Here is a 19,545-nt window from a genome sequence, read left to right as displayed (position 1 = left end):
TTTCTTCAGGGTTGGGGGTAGGAGTTAGGTCAATTTCAGTTTTCAAGGATTTATTGTCAATAAAGTTTGCTATACAGTACAGTTTGCTGTACAGTACAGTTTGGCTATAAGGGAAACCAGTGAAGTCCAGCATTTTGAGATTTAGAAACCTGGTGTTCATTCCTTGCATTCTAATGAATTGAGAAGTCTGAGTCCACAGAAGAAGAAAAAGAAAGCATAGGAAGGCCTTAGAGTGGACGTGGCTGTAAACCTGTGTAGTGGGAAGTCTGCAGTCTTCCTCTTCAGCCTTGAATGCGAGTGCACATTTATCTTTCCTTTGTTTCCCTCTTTTTTAATGTGGAATGTAAAGAAATGTTAAAGGTAAAGAAGGATACTGTTTGAGTTCTCTAACCTGTAGCCTTCTCTTTGTGGGCTGTAGACAGTGATCTTGTGAACAAGTCTGTAATCGTTGAATTTCTGTCTTGGTAGCATCAGCCTTTGTGTTTTAAATTAATTTTGTTCATCTTTGGAATGTGAGTCCATCGTCTCTGTAACTGACCCATTTGGAGCACGTGCCACACCAGAGTGTTTTCAGAACAGTAGACATCGTGGGTCAGAAAGCCTTACAGAGGCATTGGTTTCATTCCCAGCAAGAGACGTGGTCATTTTACTCTTTAAACAGTCATTAGTACCTTCTGTGTATAAGCTGCTGTATTTTGCCTGGAATTGCTTTGTCATTTTAAAGGTCTAACAAAAATGCATTCATCATATTTGAGTTTCCTGAGAAACATCTAAATTACAAATAAGTGATGAAAATTTGTTAACCTTTTAGTTGTTTTGTTTATTATAATTTATTATTTTAAAGACAACATCATTTCTCCTTTTTTTCTGCCTAAATTTTAAGATAGCTTTCGGCCAAAATCAATAAAAATCTGATAAGGTAGAAATTTCCTGAGCAAGTGCCCAGAGCACATGTCATTTATGGTGTCTTTTCCACAAATATAAAATTATTACTTTCTTCATTGCTAGGAGACAAATAGTAGTATTCTTTAGTTGAAAGTAACGCTTACTTAAGTGTTTAAAAATTAATTCAAAAATCGCTAGTACCCTGAAGCACAGCTTCTTGTCTAACAGTACATATGTCTGTAATTTTTTTTATTGCATTTTATTTTTAGAGGAATGTAGCAGTTGCCAGTGGTGAATCAGAAGGAAAATAATCACCATTTGGGAAACTTCTTTCTGAAGTTTGAGACTTATTTCTTGAGTTGAAGGAAACTGTTCCTGTTATACTGGTTTGGAATTTGAAAGCGGTCATGATATGGCCGTATTTCCTCCACAGTTGCAAGCCTGGGAGCACAGATCATGTCTCTGACCTTTTTGAACTTTGGATTTCCCATTTTGGTGCTGATCACACTTGCTAAATGCATGCCTGCTTTGCAAGTAAGGAGGTCATGAAAATAGATCCTGTGTGGTCAAGGGGTGACCCAGTCTCACTGCGGGCCCTTGTGCCTGGTGTGTCCACAGCGAGGGCGGGCTCGTCTCTCCAACTCGTGTGTGTTCAGGTTCTATTCACTTACTTAGTGTGACGAGGCATACTTTATCAAGCATTTTCTTTTCGTGCACAGTTGAAAATTAAAGATTAGGTAGAGATGTGTGTTTTGGAAAAGGTCATTGGTTGCCAGATTGGTAAAATTCATAGTTTTAAAGAATAGTTTGTCTTATCTGAAGTATATACAGTAAATCACACTGACAGAGATCTTACATTCATGGTTAGACAAGCGCATAGGCATTAGGCTGAACTGTCTCTAAAATAGCATTTTGTAAGTATTTATTTACTTGAAAACATTCTAAGCTCTAATTATATTGTCATGAAAATGAGAATATGATTAAATAAGAAGACTTAGTAAATAAAAATTGTAAGTTCTTAAACAGCCAATAAAATGTTTGTTTTGTATATTATATTGGGCAGTACAGGCCACTTTTATATTGAGTGTTTGTTAAACTAATGCTCTTAAAAGCAGTTGTTTCATTCACAAAATCAGTGACATTTAGACAGAAAGGTAATAAATGTCCAAGGAGGTCGTTAAATGGTTTAAAATAATTATGAACAATTTTGTGAATTTTTAAAGTTTGAAAATAGTAATATGAAATTAGCATACTGAGTCAATGAAATACTAAAACTAAAAAATGAAATATTTTCTCCTTAACTTTCCAGTCCACAAATAGGTAATGCGCACAGGGGGAAATGTCCATAAATATCAGTAATCAAAGACATGCAAAGTACAACTACAAGATAAGTATTTATTTATAAAATAGGCTGAAGTTAAAAAAAAATAGTAACACTGGTGTTGTGATGTTATAGGGAGATGGGCAAATGTTGTTTGTTGAGTAAAAATGGGCAGTATTTTCCGGCAGAGAAGTTTGGCCATAGTTACCAAAAACTTTCATTGTGTGTGTACCCTATGACCCGGCCATTGTACCTCTAGGGTTTTATCCCAAGGAAACACTCATGAATATTTAGGAATATTTATCTATAATAACATTTATCACATTGTAGAAAAGTGAAAAATTGACTTATCCGAATTTCTAAAAATGAGAGATTACTTTAAAAAGTTATGAAATATCTGAATTATATGACATCCTTAGGGGAAAATGTACAAACACGTTAAGGCTTATTTAGCTCTGGTATTTGGAAATACGAATGACTTATTCTCTTCTTTGGCCTTTGTGTAATTTCCAAGTTATCCTCAGTGAATGCGTGTTATGATTTTAATCCAATCTAATGGCAGTTAAATTTTTAAAAGACTGAAAACAAAAGCAATGTTTAAAACAAGTTATGGTTTAGTAGGCCATAAAATTAGTTAGGACGAGTGGAATCAAATATTAAAGGACCTTGGAAGTCAGGCAGATTGTAGGAAATGTGAAGTCAAGTTTATAGCTGTTTTTCCCCCACCTTATTTCATGTTTACTTACGTGTTACAAGAAAAGGTAGAATTTTTAAGAAATAGAATCTGATGCTGCTGTTTCTTAGATTAATAATAGAAGCAGTTTAACCAGAAGTCTGTGTATAGAGCTTATTTTATTTAAGAAAGAACATGTTAGTTCCCATTTTCAAACTATGAGCAGTTAATGTAATAAATATCAACGTGTACAATTGTACAAATTAGTTTTTTGAAGCAAACCTTCAGACTTTAGTTTTTATATGTTTTTATTCCAGTTCACATAGTTAATTCTTTTTCAAGTCTTTATGAGATGGAGAAGTTTGGTTAGATGTGATCTCAACATTCTGTGGCAGAAGTTGTCTGTCCTTATGGCTCTGCTGTCACTGAGCTCCTGGAAATGAGAACCAGGGTGACACACTGAGCTAGGGAAGATGCTCAAGTACTGCTGGGCTTGCCCTTAAATCAGTGTTACTCTTCTCCGCTTCTAGCTCCGCCCAAGACCGTCAAACCCCCCGAGGACCATCTGAAGCCTGAAAACCTCGAGGGGTCCAGTTCCTTCAATTACAGTGTCCTGCAGCATCTCGGCCAGTTCCCCCCACTCATGCCCAACAAGCAGATCGTGGAGTCGGCCAGCAGCAGCGGCCAGCAGAGCTGTGGGGGCAGCAAGCCCGCCATGTCCTACGCCAGCGCTCTGCGGGCCCCGCCCAAGCCCAGGCCCCCGCCCGAGCAGGCCAAGAAGAGCAGCGACCCTCTGTCTCTGTTCCAGGAACTCAGCCTGGGGAGCTCATCCGGCAGCAATGGCTTTTACTCCTATTTTAAATAATCACCTTTTTTTCCTCCAAGGAGAATGTTTTCATTTCTGTTTGTATCAATAGAATTAAGATAGCTGGACTTCACCTGTAGATGCACAGTTCCCTTTGTTTTAATATTAAATATGTTCTCACTTAATTGCTTTGCTGCTAGACTTGCAACTAATTTTTTTTAAAGCATATTCCATTATTTTGCATTTTTGACGTAAGTCAGAATTTTGACAGCTTTTATGTGAAATAAAAAATATTTTTAAATTTGTGTATTGTTACATGTTTGCATCAAGCTAGCAGCTAAGAGGTTAATTGTGCAACTATTAAAAAAAAAGAAAAAAAGTTTGTCTAAAATGTATTTAAAAAGAAAAAAAATTGTAAGTAGCATTTACATTTATTCAGTAATATTACCACATGCTGGGTTTCTGTACCAGAAATGGCCAGTTGATGTATAAATGTATGTTATTTTTGCTTAAATTCATTGAAAATTTTTTAAAATAAAGGGGCAGCATCTTCTAAATACTTTAAGTTTTATCAGCTTTTTTTGGTGACAAGATGCTGCATTCTAAAACTTTTATAGTTTTAGACTATGTATGATGTGCTGTCGTAATCTCCATCCACTGTAGGGTAGAGTTAAAGGCATTCTTTGCAGGTGTATTTCGTATGCCACTGTTTTTGTAATAGGAAAAAAACAGTGGCATACTTAGTTGTCTTTTGGACAAGCTACACTTCAAGCTTGTTTTTAATGTTACTTTGATAGTGTGTTTTTTTTTTTAAACAAATCATGAAGCTGAAAAATTTTTAGGATTGTTGGTGCTTAGTAGACTTGATAACTATTTTAAAAATGCGTGAATTTAGTAGAATCTTCTTTTCCTCACTATGCATGTGTAAGTGTTTGTGATCTGGCTCCCCTCCAGGGGGATAAGGAATTGTGCCGCTTTAAGGTTTCTTTTCCCTCCAGTAAAAATTTTGGTACCTTTATTTGATGTTTACATTAAAATGTGACATTATACATGGCAATTCAGATATTTTGCTAACTGTTTTGTTTGAGGAACATCCTTACAGAAGAAATATAATGTTTGTCAAAGATGTATCAAAATTCATCAGAATCTGAGGCAACAAACTACCCTGTTTTCATGTCTTTTGATTCTTCTGAAAGAACCCCACTGAACTTGTACAAAAATATAAAATTGGAACAGCTATCTTAAATATTCTACAGTCTAAACCTTGTTTTGAATGAACTTTGGTAAAATCCAAAGGAAAGTGTGTACCCTCTTAAACCTTGTGGTCTTGTAACACTTTTGAAGCAGTGCATGTCCACATTGTTTTCCTGATCTCGTCGTACTACTTTTATACTTCAGAGGTATCTTGAAACTTTAATATGACCTTTTTAAAAGAAATAAACACTGAGGTTGGGAAACGCTGCGAACCCTGAATGGATCCCGAGGGTCCGTTCACACCCGTCTCTGGACGACGGCCTTCGCGAGGCCGCCCGGTACCCACAGCCCGTCTCTAACACAGGGTTGAGTGGAGGGTAAAGAGGAGCTCCTGCGACAGAAGTTTAGTTGGTGCTGGCCAGCAGCAGTCCCCGCAGCCCTCAGACAGATTGGGAGAAGAGAGTGCTGAGCTGCAGGCAAACGAAGAGAGCCTCACTCACGGCTCTCTTCCTGCCCGGAGCGCAGTTCACGTTGCAGGCTGCAGGCCTCTGTGCAGGCAGCAGCTGTAGGCGTGTAGGCTGTAGACATGTTAGTAGTTAGTGTGCATCGCAGTTGGAAAGCGGAGCCAGCAAGGGACAGCGCCTCATTTTCTGCGTGTGATGTCAGATTTTACTCAACATCCTTTAATCACAAGAAAAGAAGAAAAAAATGTGCGGTATAGCTGTGTATCTCCAACTCTGACAAGACTCAAGATGTAGCCCAAATGAAAATGAGACCCCCCTAATGTGAGGATGTCGATGAAAAATAATGTCCTTGTCAATGATAATTCTCCTGCCCTGAAAATAGGCAGGACTGTGACACAAGCCAGGTAAATGGTTGAAAGCATGTGAATCTTACGAAGACAGGACTGTCACATCAGGTCTGTCACTTAACCCTTTGTCATGAGGTAATTGCCTGATTATGTTTTCCATACTTGAACCTTTAAAAAGTATCAGTTTTAAAATTATTTAAATGTGCCCACCCCATCGCCTTATATAAGTATATTGATGATGGAAGCTTTGCGTAAGGAAGCTGTTAAGTTGTTGTGACTTTGCTGTTCTAAGCAGTTATTTCTAAAAAACTAAAAATAGTAGCTACTTCTTAGTCCACTGGTTTGCTGAGAACGTCTGCGTGTTCCTCGTTTCCTTGTTGTTTCTACAGCCGGTCAAGGATTCGAATGTCGTTTCCGCCTTTTAACAGGCTTACTCCTCAGCTTTGCTTGATGCCATCTTTCCAGCTGTGCTTTAAATGTTACGTAGGCATAAAATCTTGTAACGGTTTTGAGAAAGTCTTACTGCAAGAATCATTGCAAGTTGCCATTGAAATGAGGTGTGGCTTCTGAGTACTGCTCATGCTGTTGGGTGTAACTTGGGTAGTATTAGCAAGTGCCCACAAATCAGACTTGTAAAACAACTTAGAGTCAACCCTCCGTATCTGCAGGTTCCATGCCCACAGATTCAATGAAGCGTGAATCAAAAATATTTAAAAAGAAAAAAATTCCAGAAATTTCCAAAAAGAAGAACTTGAATTTGCCACACGCTGGCAACTATTTGCATAACATTCATATCGCATCAGGTTTTGTAAGTGATCTAGAGATGATTTAACGTGTACAGGAGGGTGTGTGAAAGTTACGTGCAGACACTACGTCATTTTATGTGAGGGCCGTTTGAGCATCCTTGGATTTTGGTGTTCCTGGGGGTGCTGGAACCAGTCCCCCACAGATACTGAGGGATGACTATATTTTATACACTAGGTTTAACCTTAGAGTTCAGATGGAACTTTTTTGTTTCAGGCTTGATGTTAGATCTGGGATAATACCAAGCATTACCAACTTCCTTTTCTTCCAAAACAGATTTCTTCTAAGTGAGGCTAATTGTTCACATGATGTCTTTCTACTTCTTTGTTCTTTGTAGCACTCTGAAGTTTCCATTTTCTTGGCAGAACTGCTTTTTATTCTTTTTTTTTTTTAATTTCAGTGCTATTGAGATTTTTTTTTTTTACATTAAAGAAATTCTTTGGGGTGATAGAATTTGTAGAGTTTTCGTGCTAATTTTTTTTAAAAATGAATTTCTATTAAGATTTGAAGAGCCTCATTCAGTGTAACATAGATATTTTCTGGTGTGTTTTTAAAAGGGGTTTTGGTTGCCATTTTGGCATAACATGCTTTGCCAAATTGTTATAGCAGAGCTTTGTTTTTGATTAATCAGTAGTTAATTATTGACCATTTAAACAACATGACCTTCATTTTCCTTTCCTCAGACAGATATGCTTTCTGTCCATATCATTTCGTATGTATGAAATAACCACTTTGTGTGGTTTTTTTCATCAAAGATTCTAGAATAAGTTTGAGTTTGGTGTAAACATCAGTTGGTCTTTTCAGTCCAAAGAATTGCAGAATAAGTAAAATAAGCAGAATTCCCACTGAGTAAGCATTACCTAATTAAACATAGAAATCTCCAGGACCTGTTTGTGAAAAAGAGTTTTCCTTATTTATGGAGGCATTGAAATTGCTGAGAAAGCTGAGTTTCCTGACTTGAGATAATTAATATACGGTATTATCTTCTCTAGTATACTTGATTTTCCATGTTTAACATATACATCTCAAGAGCAAAGCTGTAAACATATAAGAATATATCTCTAGCTACCTTGACTAGAGGGAGTCCCCTTGCCTGAGAGCCAGGGTGTGAAAACCAGTTTCAGGATAAATGTTAGATTTCAGCTATTGTTGTTAAGAAAATTAAATTCACTGACATCGCCCTTTTAAGAAGAGACACCTGTTATCCTTAGATAGAATGCTTTCATAACTGGAGTTGTTTTACAAAAGAGAACCCAGAAGAAGCCTACAAAAATACAAGATGAAACCTTTATGTTGAAAGATACACATTGCTCCCTTAGATGTATTTAGGCTCTCTGGTTTTTCTTCTAGCTCCACACAGGTAGTAATTTGTCTGTCATGCTTTACCAGATGTTGCTTCTTGCTAACCATCCCTTTAACACGCGAGAGCCCTCAGTCTCTGCCACCTAGACCTGAGAGGACATGTGTTAACGTGTCTGATTGTTTGCTCCACAAACTATGTAGCAACTGGAAGTAACAGGTCACGTTCTAACTATGACTTCTTGTTCAGAGTATCACTTAGAGATGTCCGTCACATATTACAAGGATATCAGGAAAGAGGAAGTGGCATGTTAGTCTTCAAAGTGCTCATTGCATTAGGTTTCTCAAATTCTCCTACTTGGGGTTGGATATTTATCTGCTGAGATTTCACTGTAAAGCTGCTGAATTCACGCTCCTTTCATACCCATTTAATTATCAGTTTCAGGACCACTGTTACAAGGAGTGACTCTTACTGACATCTGACCTTCTTTTAAAACACATTCAGGAAACAGCATTGTTACTACTTTAAATCAGAATATGAGGTTAAACAGATTACAAAAAAATTTAATGTAACATTTAAGTTTTTTGAAATGTTTGAAACTGTCTACCTTGGAATAAACTTTAAGGAAATAGTCACAGGAGTTTCTAAATTTTTTTGAAAGGAGGTACCTAACAGAAAAGAATCTAGACTTAGTAATGTGAACTGTGGTTAAATTCTAAACCCAGTTATACAGTATTAGTCTAAAGCTTCTAAAACTGGAGTGTTAAGAAAACCCAGAGACATTCATATACTTATAGTTTCAGTAACGTATTAGACCAGACTTTATTTGCAATTTGTTCAACAGAGAGATTTTATTTTGATATGAATATTAAGCATAAAGTATAGTAAGTTTTATATAATTCTATAAGTTCATTAAACAATATTACGGAATTTTCATTATATTCTTTGGGAGTCTTTTTAAGCTGTTTCTACACCTCATGTATGAGGTGTCTACTCTTATTTTGCATACTAGCATGTGACTGCCTGCCTTAGAACTATGTATAGGAGGGGAAATCAATATTACTTTAAATTTTTTTTAGATTTTTTGAAATAAATTTTGTCATTAGTTCTTTTTTTTTTTTTCCTTGTGATGTTTGAGCAGTTGAGGGGAAGGGGCAAATTCCATAGGTTTCAACACAGAATAGAAGGAATATCTGTTTACAAATCTGTCCTGTTTTAAGATATGCAAATTTTGAGCAGAATAGAGCAGTGGATCTCAAACTTCAGCCAGCGTCAGACTTACCTGGAGGCCTTGTTGAAGTGCAGCTTCCTGGACCCACCCCCCAGTTTCTGATTCCAGGCTGGAGCCTGGTCATTTGCATTTCCAACAAGTTCCCAGGCGACACGGATTCTGCTGGTCCAGGTACCACACATTGAGAATCACTGGTCTAGAGAAAGTCTGAGGGTCTTTTCAATCACGCGTTTATTTACTCGGTGTACAAAACTGATCATCTGAAACATTTTTATAATTCTGATGCCATGAGGGGAACGCTGGTGGAGAAGGACCTCTATGGAGTGCCGAGCCCTTCGGGCGGTGGCCACCCCCCCACCCCGGCAATGCTCACCCCCTGCGAGGTCTGCACTGCTCTTCCTCCGCAGGGGGCAGGAGCGCTTTCATTTCAGGGCGCGTTTGGCTTTGTGGACCCTGCGGCCTGGGCTTTGGGCTGGAAGCTGTGCATTTGTTTGGAGAGTTTAGTGTCGGGCGCGATGCTCCATGTGCACGGGGTTAGGGCTGTGGACGGTCACGAGGGCGCACATCGTTCCCCGGGGCCCTAAGTACCGGGGTCCCCTCCTGAGGTGGCAGCGACGTGGAGCGTGGAAAACAGATGATCCCCTTCCCCAAACGACGTATTCCGTAGTTTTTATGTTTGTGGGGGGTGGGGGGGGGGGTGAGGAAGGTGAGGGCAGAGGATTTGCTTTTCAGATTATGTGTTTCTCAGGTTAACAAGTTATTTTGGATTCTCTGCCATGCCGAGAATGGTGTTGGGGAGCCTGAAGTTTTGTCTATGGCAGAAAATTGACAGTTGTCTCTGATTACTTGCTACTTTAAAAAAAAATCTGTGTATGTTTGCAAAAAACAGTCTAGAGGAATCTACCACCTACACAGCATGAGTTATAAACCGTAGGTGCACATGTATGAGCAGGTTATTTCTGAGAAAGAAACTGCCTACAGTATACTAAACCTGCAGGTCTTTGGACGTTTTAAAATTCGGGTGTCGTTGTTGCTAATATTCCCCCTGGAGTGCAGCTGGAGGGGTATTGGTCTCTGCCTCTGGTTTTTTGTTTGGCTTTGAATTTACTGAGACACTAGAAGGAGAAAAAATTATTTTTACGGTAATAGATTATAGAATGACTTAGATGTAGACCATATGAGAAGCATCATAGAACACAGTTTTGGAATCCTTGAAACAGTACTTCCTCCTTGAAAGGCGAGATGACCTTGGTGGGATTGTTTATTTGTTAAGCACAGGTTACTTTATCCAGTTCCAACTCATAGGGAGTGTCCGTTTATGTATGCTTTGCACGATGTCTGGGATGTGAAGACCTCTCTCTGTCTTTCAGTTGGTCAGAGGGCTCTTCTGTCCAGGTTGAAGTCCTGACGTGTCAGTTACACCTGAATGTTTCTCAGCCTGCCCCCTACCCCCATACAGAACAAGAGTCTTGGATTTTTGTATATCCAAACCACGCCTACTTCCTATGAACCCATGTGTATGACATTGTACTGTATCCGCTTTCCATGCCAGTCATCCCACCTGATGTTTTGAAACCCATGAAGGTACTGGTTAAGTGTAGTAGTTGTATCCTAGGTAAATCCGGTGATTAAAATACCTCTCCTCTAAATTATAAAGGTAATGGGTTTTGCATTTTATTAAAGGGTTCTGTCATTAGTGACACAGGTTTGTTTGGTTTTTTTCCTTTTTTTCCTTTTTTTTTTTTTATGCTTCAAGAGTACAGTTCTTATCTAACGTTGTTCAGCTAACTTCCTACAATCAATTACTTAGTAAGTTCATACTGGGTCTTCTTTTGGCAAGCCTTCCAAAGGAAGGTTACATAAAATTGAGAGGATCAGTTTCCATCTCTTCAAAGTACCAGTTGTCAGCCACCTAATAATTTATGGCAAAATTATAATAAAATTATTTTTTTTTCTTTGCAGTTAATGATACCTCATCTGAGAGTTCTAATACCTAAAGAGTTTATTCTTAAAAGTACAGATGATTTTGTACCATAAAATAACCCCAAAGCCACTCTCTAGGGTTTTTGTTTTCTTCCTTTTTTGTCGTTTTCTTTTTTAACTTGGAATTTCTTCAGCCACTTTGGTTCCTTAGAACAAGTTTTCAATTCGGAGGCCTGTAATTCCTCCATTGTGATCATTGTCTTGGTGAAGTTCTTTTGTTTTAAAAGATTCATGGTAACACAAAATGTATTTTACTGCTACAACTAAAATGTATTTATAATAAAATGCCTTTTTAATAATTTGGAGATCTGTTTGTTATGTGTGAACCACAATCCTCTGCTTCCTTTGAAGATCAAAGGTCTGACAGAGTTAAGCACAGCACTTTGATTTTATTCATGTTAAAATGTGAAACCAGCTGAAGTAACAGAAACTCAGTATTAATTTGTAAAATTGTGACTGTAGTTTCCAGAAATTTGCAACTTTATTTAAATCTCTGAACTTCAGCAGAAGCAAAGGCCTAAAGGCTTCAAGTGTTACTTGAAAGTTTAAAGATCATCAGTGATCAGTGAGAAAATGAACCCTTTTCAAATTGTCACTCAACGCAGTTCTTAGGACTTAAGAAAGTAATCGTGAATCACTCTCAACAAGTCACTTGTTAATGCTGAGCTTGTGCAGCCCAGAATTTATTTCAGAACTTGCAAACCTAATTGATATCAATATATTATGTGGATGTAACAACACACTTCACAGCGGTGTGTGGCAAGCATTAATTCCACCCCATCCCCACCCCTCCCCTCCAGATGCCGTTGTGCAGAAAACTGCCCTGAGTCAGGGTCTTGCTTTTGTTGGGTAAATAATTTTTTGCATCTTCTGTGGTATGATTTTGAGACACGTTAGCAGGTCACAGGATCCTTTCTGTGCCCTGACTAGTTTATTTTTAACATCCCATTAATCTGGTACCATAAATCTGACTTGAATATTCTCTGCTTAAAGTCTGCAAATGTAAGAAGATAGGACAGCCTTTCATAAGGACAATTTCTAGTTCTTACTCATTGCAGTGAACCAGTTTTTAAATTAGGTATCTTGCTTTCTTTGACTTGATCTGATATAACATACATCATCTCTGGATTTTGGAAAGAAACACACTTCTTTACATATAAATGGCTTTGGAGGACTCCTTGGGCTGCCATCTGCTCTGGAAAAAGTAACCAAGGCCCTGTCATCAGTGGGAAAACGCAAGCGAGACTCTCTCAGGTGTTAATTCCTACGCACTATTTGAAGCCTGTGAGGTATTTTTCTGAGAATGACATTAGTGTGAAAGTTAGTGGGAAAATGTAATTCCATCACAACTGCAAGGCAGGAACCGTGTGGAATACGGGTCACGCGTGAGAATGAAAAGCTGGCCTAGTGGGGGGTGCTGGAACGGAGCCTTGCTGGCACTTAGCTTGGTGACACTGGAACACGCCCGTGCCCCTGGGTGTGTAATGGGCTCTGCTGAGCGCTCAGTTCACACAGCGGTATCATCCTAACAAACCACTTCCCTGACGGAGGGAAAGCCTCTCTTGAGGTATGAAGACCCCCTCTTGATTGCATGGCCACAGTTCGAGGTCATCCTACCAACTGCAGCCTGCGTTACCTTTCTGAAATGGGTCTGATGGTATTACTCTTTCTGAGAAGCCCTCGGTGGTTTCCATCACACCCTAAATTTCTTAGCTGGCCCTTGGAGACACCCCCATGTCTTACTCCAGAGCACTGCACACAGTCCCCTAAATCAGACTACTTGTCATTCCGTCCCTGGGCCAACCCTTGACTTTCTGGCTTCTCTACTTCGTTTGGAGCACGCCCTCCAGCACTCAACCCCCAGGGCTACTTTGGGGGTGCTCGTTATCACTGAAGGCTGTGTAAATTGCACCTCCCGTACGCCCCAGGTGGAATTATCTCCCTTTTCCTCTGTGCCTCCTTAATCACCTTATACCTATATTATCACAGTTTTTGTTTGAGAGTTAGGAGTTTGTGAGCTTCTGGGTGACAGAGATCTTGTCCTAAGACCCACAAACCTACGGCACTGGCTCTGTACCTTTTACAGAGCAGGCCCTCAAATGCCTGCTGAACTGACTCAGAGGGTTTGATTGAGAGAAGAACTTAAGGACACTCTCCTCTCCCCACGGATGCCTTTTGCCAATGCAGCGTGGCCAGATGATAAAGTGGGCAGGATAGAGGGCCTGGGGTGCACTGGGCTCTCCGAGCGATAACAGAGCGTTCACCAGAATCACTGATGGAATGCCCAGTTGACAGCTTCACCATGGTTACGTCAGTTTTGATGGGTGCTGCCTACTTCAGCATCTCCGGGTCCGTAGGCACATACCTGCCATGCAGCCTTCTGGGAAAGGGATGAAACCCCCCTCTGTATGAACCTCGGTTGATTTTAAGTCCGCAGAGGGAGGTGATGAGGTTGCATGGGAGCTGCAGCCTGCACAGTCTATGGTATTATCCCACTCAGCTCATTAAAGTGGACGCTCTGCAAACTGACTTAGGACCATTGTTCCAGGACACTGCATGGCTAATTCCTGAGAAGAACGGGTGCTAGTTAGGCTGTGGGGTGAACCAGCCAAGGACTCTGGAAGGTGGGCGTGGCTGGCTGGCCACGTGGCTCACGCTCTGGGCTCCCCTGCAAAGGAAACCAGAGAGGAGTGTGGTTTGATGTTGTTTGCTCACTAGTTGAACAGAAATGCTGACAAGCCCTCCTGATGTGAGTGGAAGCCGAAAGCGCAGGGCCTGGAGTCGGGGGAGTGGGTGGCTTGTCCCTGGGCCTGCTCTTCGAACCCACCTTGGAACCGAGACACGCGTGTGTTCTCACAAAGCTAAACAGAAGTGGCCGCTCTTGGCTGAGGCTCCTCTTTGAAGGCCATGTTTTGAGGATTCAGTCCTCTTAACCTGGTGATTCGGCTTAAAGTGCGTGGTGTGACCTGGGACCAAAGTAGCAGGGAACTGTTGGCAGGTGTGTAAGCAAATGCGCTCTACCTGGTGACTCAAACCTCCTCCCTGTGACCCTAGGACTTCTGAGACCCAGGTAATTCCTACCGGGTTGGTTCTGCTAACAGGGTGGAAGAGACACTATTTTGAAAAATGTGTGTGATCTAGTGTCATGAAAGGTAGTTTTGAATCATCCAGCAAAACCCTGTGGGAACGTGTCTGTTGCCTTTTTTTTTTTTTTCAACTGAAGTATAGTTGATTTACAATGTTGTGTTAGTCTCAGGTGTACAGCAGAAAACTGTCTGTTCCCCCCCACCACCACTGGCTTAGGTTTTATTTATTTATTTATTTTTAAGAACTTTTATTGAGATACAGTTAACATACAATAAACTGCTTATATTTAGGGCGTACAATTTGGTATCCCAATCTCCCAATTCATTCCCCCCCAACCCTCTCTGCTTTCCCCACATATGTTTGTTCTCTACATCTGTGTCTCTGTTTCCACCTTGCAAACCAGTTGATTTGCACCATTTTTCTGTATTCCGCATATATGTGTTAATATATGGTATTTGTTTTTCTCTTTCTGACTCACTTCACTCTGTATGACCGTCTCTAGGTCCATCCATGTCTCTACAAATGTCCCGAAAACTGTGTTTTCTTAAAGGCTGTGGGCTGATGTGCCCCAGCTCAGAAAACCATCTCATCCTGGGATACACAGCCATGTGATCCGTTGTAGCAAATACAGGGGCTCAGGCCAGTACGGGACAACCCACTCTGGCTGTGGATCCAAAGCTGCGCTTCCTGCCGCTTCTCTGCAGCATCGCTGTGCGCACTCCTCCCTGCCCTTTTCTAGTGCACACGTATCCGATGTACCACCACATCCCGAGGGTGTTGTACGCTGTATGCTGTGCAGAGTGTTTGACTGGGGTGGGGAAGGTTCTAGCTGCCAGGATGATCCAGAGGAAAATATAATCCAGCCAGGCAGCCAGGCCCAGGGGACCACACAGAAGGGGGTAGGAACTGGGAGGGTGAGCACAGTGTCAAGGGCACAAGAAGGAAAAGGCACGGATTTTGCTTGGAGGGGCTGGAGGACGTGTCACCTCATGATGTCCAAGCTGGGTCCTGGGGAACGCGGAGGACCCCTGCAGCTTCAGAAAGGAGGCAGGCCACGGAACCCACCCAAGTCACATAGCACCCATGCTTTATTTTAAAGTCACCCACTATTGAATTCTCAGGCCCCAAGGGGCCATCCCTCAGTGGAGTAGACAGGATGATGGTCCCCAAAGATGTCCACATCCTAACCCCTGGGACCTGATACTTTAAATAGAAAAAGGGACTCTGCAGATGTGATTAAGCTAAGATCTTGAGAGGGGAGCTCAGCTTGGATTCCCTGGATGGACCCAGGGTGATCACAGAGGCCCTCCTAAGAGGGAGGCAGGACGACAGAAGTCAGAGCAGTGGGCACGGTGACGGCGGAGCCCCAGGCCGAGGACGGTGGGTGGTCTCGAGGATCGGAACCGGACACGCTCAGAAGGCATGTGTGTGCTCAGTGAAGGACGTCCCCATGAGGGAGATGTGAACTGGCTCGGCATGTTTGGGAAACCACGTCCTCCAGGGTGGCCAGTGCTCGGGGCACAAGTAGCAGGAAGAGGGTAAGAGAGCCTGGCCTGAGGTGATGGCAGGGGGACAAGACGAGGACGTGGGAGTCACCTCAGAAGTGGAACCTGTGTGGAGTCAGTCAAAGAAACCCCAGGGATTCTCGGCATGGGCAGATGGGGAGACGTGGGGCCATCGAGATGCGGGAACAAGAACAGAAGAGCAGGCTTGGGTCGGAGGTCGGGTTAGGACTTCTGCATCTAGAAGACCTGCATGCGGGTCCCTGCAGAAAGCAGTGCGATGCTCCAGGACTGACAGCTGCACAGAGGTGACCTGGAGACAGGCAGGGACTGCGGCCACGGAGCCAACACCCTGGAAAGGAGTGAAACCTCTTAGGAGTTGTGTTGTGAGATGAGAAGTTCAAAGATAAAAACCTTGGAAACATGCAAGTTTAAGGGGCAGGTGGTAGAAATATGAATGTTGTGCAAAGGACCAGTACAAAGAGAAAATTCAGGGAATTTTAAGAAGGAAGCAGAAGCAGAGGCCCAAAGTACAAAACGCTACAGAAAGGAGTTGTAGGGTTTGCTGGCAACGGAGAGGTCCCTGGGGACCCTCAGGAGAGCACATTCCCTGGCGTGGGGCGTGGAAGCCAGCTTGTGGCTTGAGAAGTGAATGCAAAGTAAATCAGTGGTGACAGGAGATGTGGAGAATTATCAGTATTTCAAAACCCTTGTTGGTTGATGGGAGTTGAAAGACCAGGGGATAGATCTGGAAGAAGGGACACTTACTACCCTACCTGAGGCTTTCCAGCTACTCTCTCTGCCTGTGATCTCTGCCCCTTCAGCCAGCTCTCATCTACATCTCTATTCGTTTCCCTTTATCATACCACTTCCCAGCCATCCGCAAGATAAGCAATGTACCTTTCATTTTAATGCTATATTTCTTTCTTGAACTCTTACAAGTTTTGACTATAAGGATCTTAAGGATCACCTGATGACTAAATGATTGTCTGTGGTTTCCAAATATTTTAAGCAACAGCATTCTTTTTTCTAACAAAGTCTTATGTTAGAACCTAACTTTCTCAGCCTTAAATATGTAATATATAAACTATATTTTTTACTTTTATGAATTTATTTTGTAAACACATTTTATAACAGCTTCCTGTAAAATCAATTTGTAAGAGCAATGATGATATTTTGAAGAACACAAACATTGGAAAGTGGAATTTATGAAAGACAGATGCAGTCTGACATCTAAATCTGACACTAATTTATTTGCTTTGCTTTGCTTGGACAATGTGAGCAAACTGTGATTTATAAACAGTTGTATACTTGCCCACACCATTTTGTCTGAGCAGACACGCACAGGCCTGAATTTCCCATAGACCAATGCAGAATAAAAACCCTAATCCATGAAACGCAGAGGAGAAGTTGAAATATATGCAAAGAAATGGCTGCAGAAACTTTGTTTTAAGGTCTCCTTAGAAGAAAATTACAGCACAAGTTTGAACTCTCTGAAGGTCTTTAATATACCAAAATGATGCACGTGACCCTTGTAAGTTCACACTGGGTTTTGTTCCAGTCGGAATCATCTGGAGCCCCGTGTCTGCACAGCTCACAAGGAACTCTCAGGAACCCTTGGTCCTTCCAGGAAACTGAGAGCGGGCAAGACTGACTCACGTTAGCCAGCCGGACGGCTGACGGCTCCGCTTCCGGAAGGAAGCAGACGAGAGCGTGGCTCTCGTTCTCTCCTCTGCTGTGAGCCTCTAGGTGAGATGCTCAGCCCTGCTGAGTCTCGGTGTCTGCATCTGTTGAATGGGAATAAAAGCAAACCCAGGGCTGTCGTGAGGCTTAGCAGAGAAAACACACGTCAGGTGCTCGGCCCGGGTCGAACGCCATCTTAGCATTTCACGTGTATTCGCGCATCTCCTGGTATCAATAGATGCAGAGAACAGTGGACGTGGAGGGACCGCAACGACGGGTTCGTCTAACGTGTGCTCTGGTCTCACGTGAGCTCGTTCACGTTCACGAGGGAGGGACGGAGGCCCAGGGCAGGCTGGCAGCGCCCTAGACTGGAGCTCTTCCCCCACACGCCTGCTGTGTGCAGGCCGGCACACAGCAGGGCCTTAAGATGAGGGTGGCCGAGGGGACACCTTAGCACGGGAGAGCCTGCCTCAGAGCCCCGTCCGTTCAGGTGGGACGGCATCCGGCTGGTCTCTCCACGCACAGCCCCGCCGTCCCCGCTCCTGCACGGGGCCTCGGATGCGCCGGCGGATACGCCTCCGCCCTGTGCTGGAAGCGGACCCCGAGCCCGCAAAGCACGAGCGTGACGCGCGTGCAGCGCCGCCGGGGCCGCCGAGAGCGGACGGGGGGCCGGACCCGCCCCGCGGGGCCCGCGGCTCCCTGCTGCCCCTGGAACCGGCCTGCGCCCCCCCCCCCCGACGCCGGCAGGCCGGCCCCGCATCCCCCGGTCCTGGAAGCGGCTGGCCGCCTCCGCCTGAGGCGGGCCCGGCCCTGGCCCCTGGCGTCCCTTCCTTATCTTCGTCCCCGTGGGGCGGAGAGGCCTATGCGTCGTCGCCTCCCCGCCCCTCGGGCGCTTCTCGGGAGACCGTACCCCTCTTGCCGCCGGGTCACCCTCCGGCCCTCCGCTCGGAGCGCAGCGGAGACCGTCCCCGCCCGGCAGGACGGGGCGGGAAGGGCGCCCGCGGTGCCACCCGGCGACCCTGAGCTCCGCAGGCTCCGGGCTGGGGACGCGCAGGCTGTGCGCGCGGACCAGCCCCCGCCGCCGGGCATCCCTGGGGCCACCGGGACCGCTGCGCGGGCGGGGAAGAGAGGCAGGTTGAAGGCCACGTCGGGGGGGGCGTTTCCAGGAGGTCAGGGCGTTCACACTCAGGCCAAACGCTTGTCAGGAGCAAAGTCACGAGAGGACAGAGTGTCCCTCCCCATGACAGCGGCTACCTGCATGCTCTCTCTCGGCCAGGCGGCATCGGCGCCCGGCGTGGCGGTGACCTGCGGCCTCAGGGGCTGCTGCGGAGCCAGGCTGCGGGAAAGCGGCCTGCGGAGCCCCCCACGCCAGCTGGAGATGTCCTCTGTTCCACATCGTGGGTTTATTCATACCTCGTCTCCACGTCAGATCTTTTCGGAGAGCAGCCAGCGTATAAATTAGAAATGAATTTGCAAATAGAATATTTGACCAAAACGGAACAAGTCACACCGGCAGGGGACATATTGCGGTGGATGTAATTAAAAACCCTCTTTATTGGGGCAGTCGGGAAAAACAGAGGCAACAGACGTGAGATGTTGGATCCCAAGGAGGGATTAAAAGAACCAAACCGCTCGGGCAGACCCCACTATGTGTTGGCCGAAGAGAGGGCACCACCTCTCTTGGTCCCCGAGTCACCTGGGCAGAGGCTAAGTGGGGACTGGAAAGGACCCTGGTTAGACGGGGGAAACCATCAGCCTCGGTCCTCATTCCTGTGCTGGCACCAGTTAGCCAGATCTCGGGAAGCAAGCCCTTCTCGGGTCTTCGGTTTTTCCTCCGTACGATGGGGATGACTGTGGCCACTTTCCATTGCCGTGCCGAGCCACAGCAGAGGGACACAAAGGAAGAATCGGTAACACGGCTCCTGTCTCTCTTTACAATTTTGATACTGTCTTCATCCTGGATATTTTGCAATAATTTTGATTAAAAAAATCACACATCACGTATCCAAAAGAATGGAAAGCAAGCTCCCAAAGACATACTTGTACATCCATGCTCATAGCAGCGTTATCCACAACGTCCAGAAGGTGGAAGCAGCCCGAGTGTCCCTCACTGCGTGAATAGTTAGACAAACGTGATATATCCACACAGCGGAGCGGCGTCCAGGCTTAAAGAGGAGTGGAATTCTGACACAGGCTACAACACGGATGAACCTTGGGGACCTTATGCTGAGTGGAATGAGACAGACACCAAAGGACAAAAAGTGTG

The 19,545-nt window shown here is 43.7% G+C and overlaps 1 protein-coding gene across 1 annotated transcript in view; it reads left to right on the top strand.

Moving 5' to 3' along the window:
• HELZ (helicase with zinc finger) overlaps positions 1 to 11,288 on the top strand; it is a 150,050-nt gene extending 138,762 nt beyond the window's left edge. The window contains 1 exon segment of the mRNA XM_057716956.1: positions 3,410 to 11,288. Within this exon segment, the coding sequence (XP_057572939.1) occupies positions 3,410 to 3,744 (335 nt within the window). The 3' untranslated portion in view covers positions 3,745 to 11,288.
• The last annotated feature ends 8,257 nt before the right edge of the window (positions 11,289 to 19,545 follow it).

This window comes from Hippopotamus amphibius, chromosome 17 (genome assembly GCF_030028045.1).
Source record: "Hippopotamus amphibius kiboko isolate mHipAmp2 chromosome 17, mHipAmp2.hap2, whole genome shotgun sequence".
Taxonomy (NCBI): Eukaryota; Metazoa; Chordata; class Mammalia; order Artiodactyla; family Hippopotamidae; genus Hippopotamus; species Hippopotamus amphibius.
This window is presented reverse-complemented; position numbering and strand designations above follow the sequence as displayed.